General features: G+C 35.3%; 1 protein-coding gene across 1 annotated transcript; it reads left to right on the top strand.

Annotated features, from left to right (window-relative positions):
* The first annotated feature begins 512 nt into the window (after positions 1 to 512).
* On the top strand, positions 513 to 2,699 carry LOC145110822 (putative protein phosphatase 2C 72). The gene is made up of 5 exons (XM_079047134.1): positions 513 to 801; positions 937 to 1,233; positions 1,366 to 1,480; positions 1,580 to 1,803; positions 2,363 to 2,699. The coding sequence occupies exons 1-5, from the start codon at positions 637 to 639 to the stop codon at positions 2,552 to 2,554; spliced, it is 993 nt and encodes a 330-aa protein (XP_078903260.1). The 5' UTR covers positions 513 to 636; the 3' UTR covers positions 2,555 to 2,699.
* Positions 2,700 to 3,045: the final 346 nt, after the last annotated feature.

Here is a 3,045-nt window from a genome sequence, read left to right as displayed (position 1 = left end):
TTAAAGGATTTATATAATCGAAACAACACGGTCATCGTCATATTATAGTGGTCGACTTAGGTGTTGACAACGAGCAATGTTTCAACCCGAAGCTTTCGGTGATACACCTAAGATGCCTTTTCAACCGAGTTTTGGGCTACCCTTTTTCCTTTTATAAAATATTCTCTTTTCATTCATTACTCTCTTTTAAAATCATGATTATTATATTAGAAGTTAATATAAATGAACAAATAAAGGATAGGCAATGACTCATAGAATTTGACTTTTTCGGTAAAACGTATATTCTAATGATTATTAAATATTGAAATGTTGCATAATTGATGTTTCGGCCACAAGTTGCCTTGTTTTAAATTTTTATACAATATTTTATTACTGAATAAGTATACGTATATATTATATTTAACTAGGTATGCTTGTCTTTTCAGATTCGATTTCTTGCTAATAAACCCAATGCATACTAAAACAAATAATTTGACTTTATTGCTAAATTAAACAGTTACATAAGCTTTCATATAAAAAACCAAATGGGTTGTATGGGATTGGGACTCCTCCACCCACAATTACTAGAATATAATTGTGTATTTGAGTTTGTATAAAGAGGTCATTTTGAGAAGCCTTTGGTTATTAAAATTTGTAATGGGTATCTGCATATCCCGGGGATCTCCAGAGATTCATGAGATTGACTGTGGCCATGAGAACATCATATATTACCAACATACCCCTTCGGATAAAAGAATTGGCTCCATCCATACACATCAAGGATCCAAAGGATTCAACCAAGATGCTGCCATTCTTTACCAGGTTTGCTATCTTTCTCCTTGTGATTCATTGCTCAAATTCACCATTTTCTTTCTTTAGATCGTATGTGCCAAATCTCAATGGGTATATATATATCTCAATTATTTATTTTTAATGATGATATGATTCTTGGTGAAGGACTATGGAATGGAAGATGGAGCATTTGGTGGGGTGTTTGATGGCCATGGAAGGAATGGTCAAATAGTGAGTAACTTTGTGAGAAATAAGTTGCCATCATTGATCATTAACGAAAGGAATTCCAGCATAGCAAAGGGGAAAACAGTAATTGAAGGTGATGAGAATGAGTCCAAAGATTTCCAGATTTGGAGAGATGCATGTTTTGGTGCCTTCAAAGTCATGGACAAGGAGATTAAGGTTATCGAGCATGTAGATTGCTCCTGTAGCGGCACAACCGCTGTTATTGTTATCAAACAGGTACCACATGCATGCCACATGTCTCCTATTATCCATGCATATATAGTTGATCTTCTAATAAATTAATCTGTGTCTCTAATGAACCATTTCTAGCAGTGAACCAACTGAGCTGTTTGGTTTGACACTTGACAGGGTGAAGATCTGGTTATTGCTAATCTTGGTGATTCGAGAGCGGTGTTAGGAACAATTGCTGAAAATGGAATTACGCCTGTGCAATTGACCATTGATCTCAAACCAAGTGTACCTTGTAAGTGTTTATACTATATGATGATTCTGAGATTGTTTGGGTTGGGTTGGGTTGTGTTTTTATATGAAGTGATTAACGATTAAATTAACTTTTGAGCAGCGGAAGCAGATCGAATAAGGAAGTCAAATGGTAGGGTGATGGCGCTGAGAGAAGAACCACATATAGATCGAGTGTGGTTACCACATCATGACTCACCGGGGCTTGCCATGTCTCGCGCTTTCGGGGATTTTGTACTAAAAAGCCATGGCATTATTGCGGTTCCTGATGTCTCCTATCACCGATTGACCCCCAAGGATCAGTTTCTTGTTCTTGCAAGCGACGGGGTAAAAACTAAAACCCAACTAACTAACACCCAAAAACTACGGTTTGATTCTTTTGTTTTAAAAAACTAAAACTATAAATCGTGGAGTTCCTTACTTGATGATTTATTTAATATATATCATTACACGCAAATTTGTTATTTTATTAAATATAAATGTCTAAACTTTTCTTGCTATTGTATATTACAAAATTCAACACTTTACTATTCTTTCATTGATTTTGGCCTCAACAAATTGTTATATTTATTTCTTTATGCAACCCAAAAGTTGAAAACTCAAAATCCCCAGAAAAGGACCCAAATGAACTCAAGAAACCGGAAAGGGAAACTGAAAACATTGGTTTTTAAGGCTAATTAAAAAACTGAATCTTTTCCATTTTGATTTTGATTCAAGGCAAAAACCAAACTCAATAAAAATGTGCTCATCATATCGAATAGTCTCATCATCATGTGTAAATAGAACAGAGTAGTTTTGGACCACTGACTAATAAAACGTGTCTGGTTTTATGCATTTTATTTGGTACATCCATACAAATTTATTGACCCGAAAAAACATTTATCAGGTGTGGGATGTGCTTAGCAACAACACAGTAGCATCAATCGTGTGGTCAGCAGATAGTGAAGAATCAGCCGCAAAAGCAGTTGTTGTAGCAGCAACTGCTGCCTGGAAACAAAAGTTCCCTTCGTCAAAAAGGGACGACTGCACCGCAATATGCTTCTTTTTACAAAAAGAAGCCGCATCAAGACTAGTATAGAATACGACAAGTATACTTCTTTTTACTTGAATTTGTATCACTCAAAACTTGTTGGTGGTTCACGACAAATTAAGACAAGTATACTTTTATTCAAGCTTCTGGTTTGTAAGTATATATTTTTATACAAGCTTCTGGTTTTCATTCATGTTTGTTGTTGAGGTAAAGAAACGACCAGAGTGAGGTATGTGAATATGTTAGAGAGAGAGAGAGAGAGAGAGAGAGAGAGAGAGAGAGAGAGAGAGAGATCTTTTTCACTAACCGAAAGAATCTTAACTATTTACACATATAAACAAAAGAGCGTCTATGAAAGAACTGACTAACAGAATATAACTAACTCATGTATACAATGACAATAATGTGCGTTAGACTATTATTACGAGTGATCATCACTCTACCATTTCAAAAGTGCAGACAAGTCATGGTCACATCACAATCACTCCATACCGGTTCCTATAAAAAATTTTTGAAATTGTCACTGTTCCACCTCACCA

This window comes from Lactuca virosa, chromosome 5 (assembly GCF_052849685.1).
Source record: "Lactuca virosa cultivar CGN04683 chromosome 5, Lactuca_virosa_CGN04683_v6, whole genome shotgun sequence".
Classification (NCBI taxonomy): Eukaryota; Viridiplantae; Streptophyta; class Magnoliopsida; order Asterales; family Asteraceae; genus Lactuca; species Lactuca virosa.
This window is presented reverse-complemented; position numbering and strand designations above follow the sequence as displayed.

Excerpts from the sequence above, each read along its gene's own strand:
- LOC145110822 (XM_079047134.1), top strand. The coding sequence starts at position 637 with ATGGGTATCTGCATATCCCGGGGATCTCCAGAGATTCATGAGATTGAC. Across the intron at positions 1,481-1,579 it reads TCTCAAACCAAGTGTACCTT|CGGAAGCAGATCGAATAAGG; the intron begins GTAAGTGTTTAT and ends ACTTTTGAGCAG. Across the intron at positions 1,804-2,362 it reads TTGTTCTTGCAAGCGACGGG|GTGTGGGATGTGCTTAGCAA; the intron begins GTAAAAACTAAA and ends AACATTTATCAG.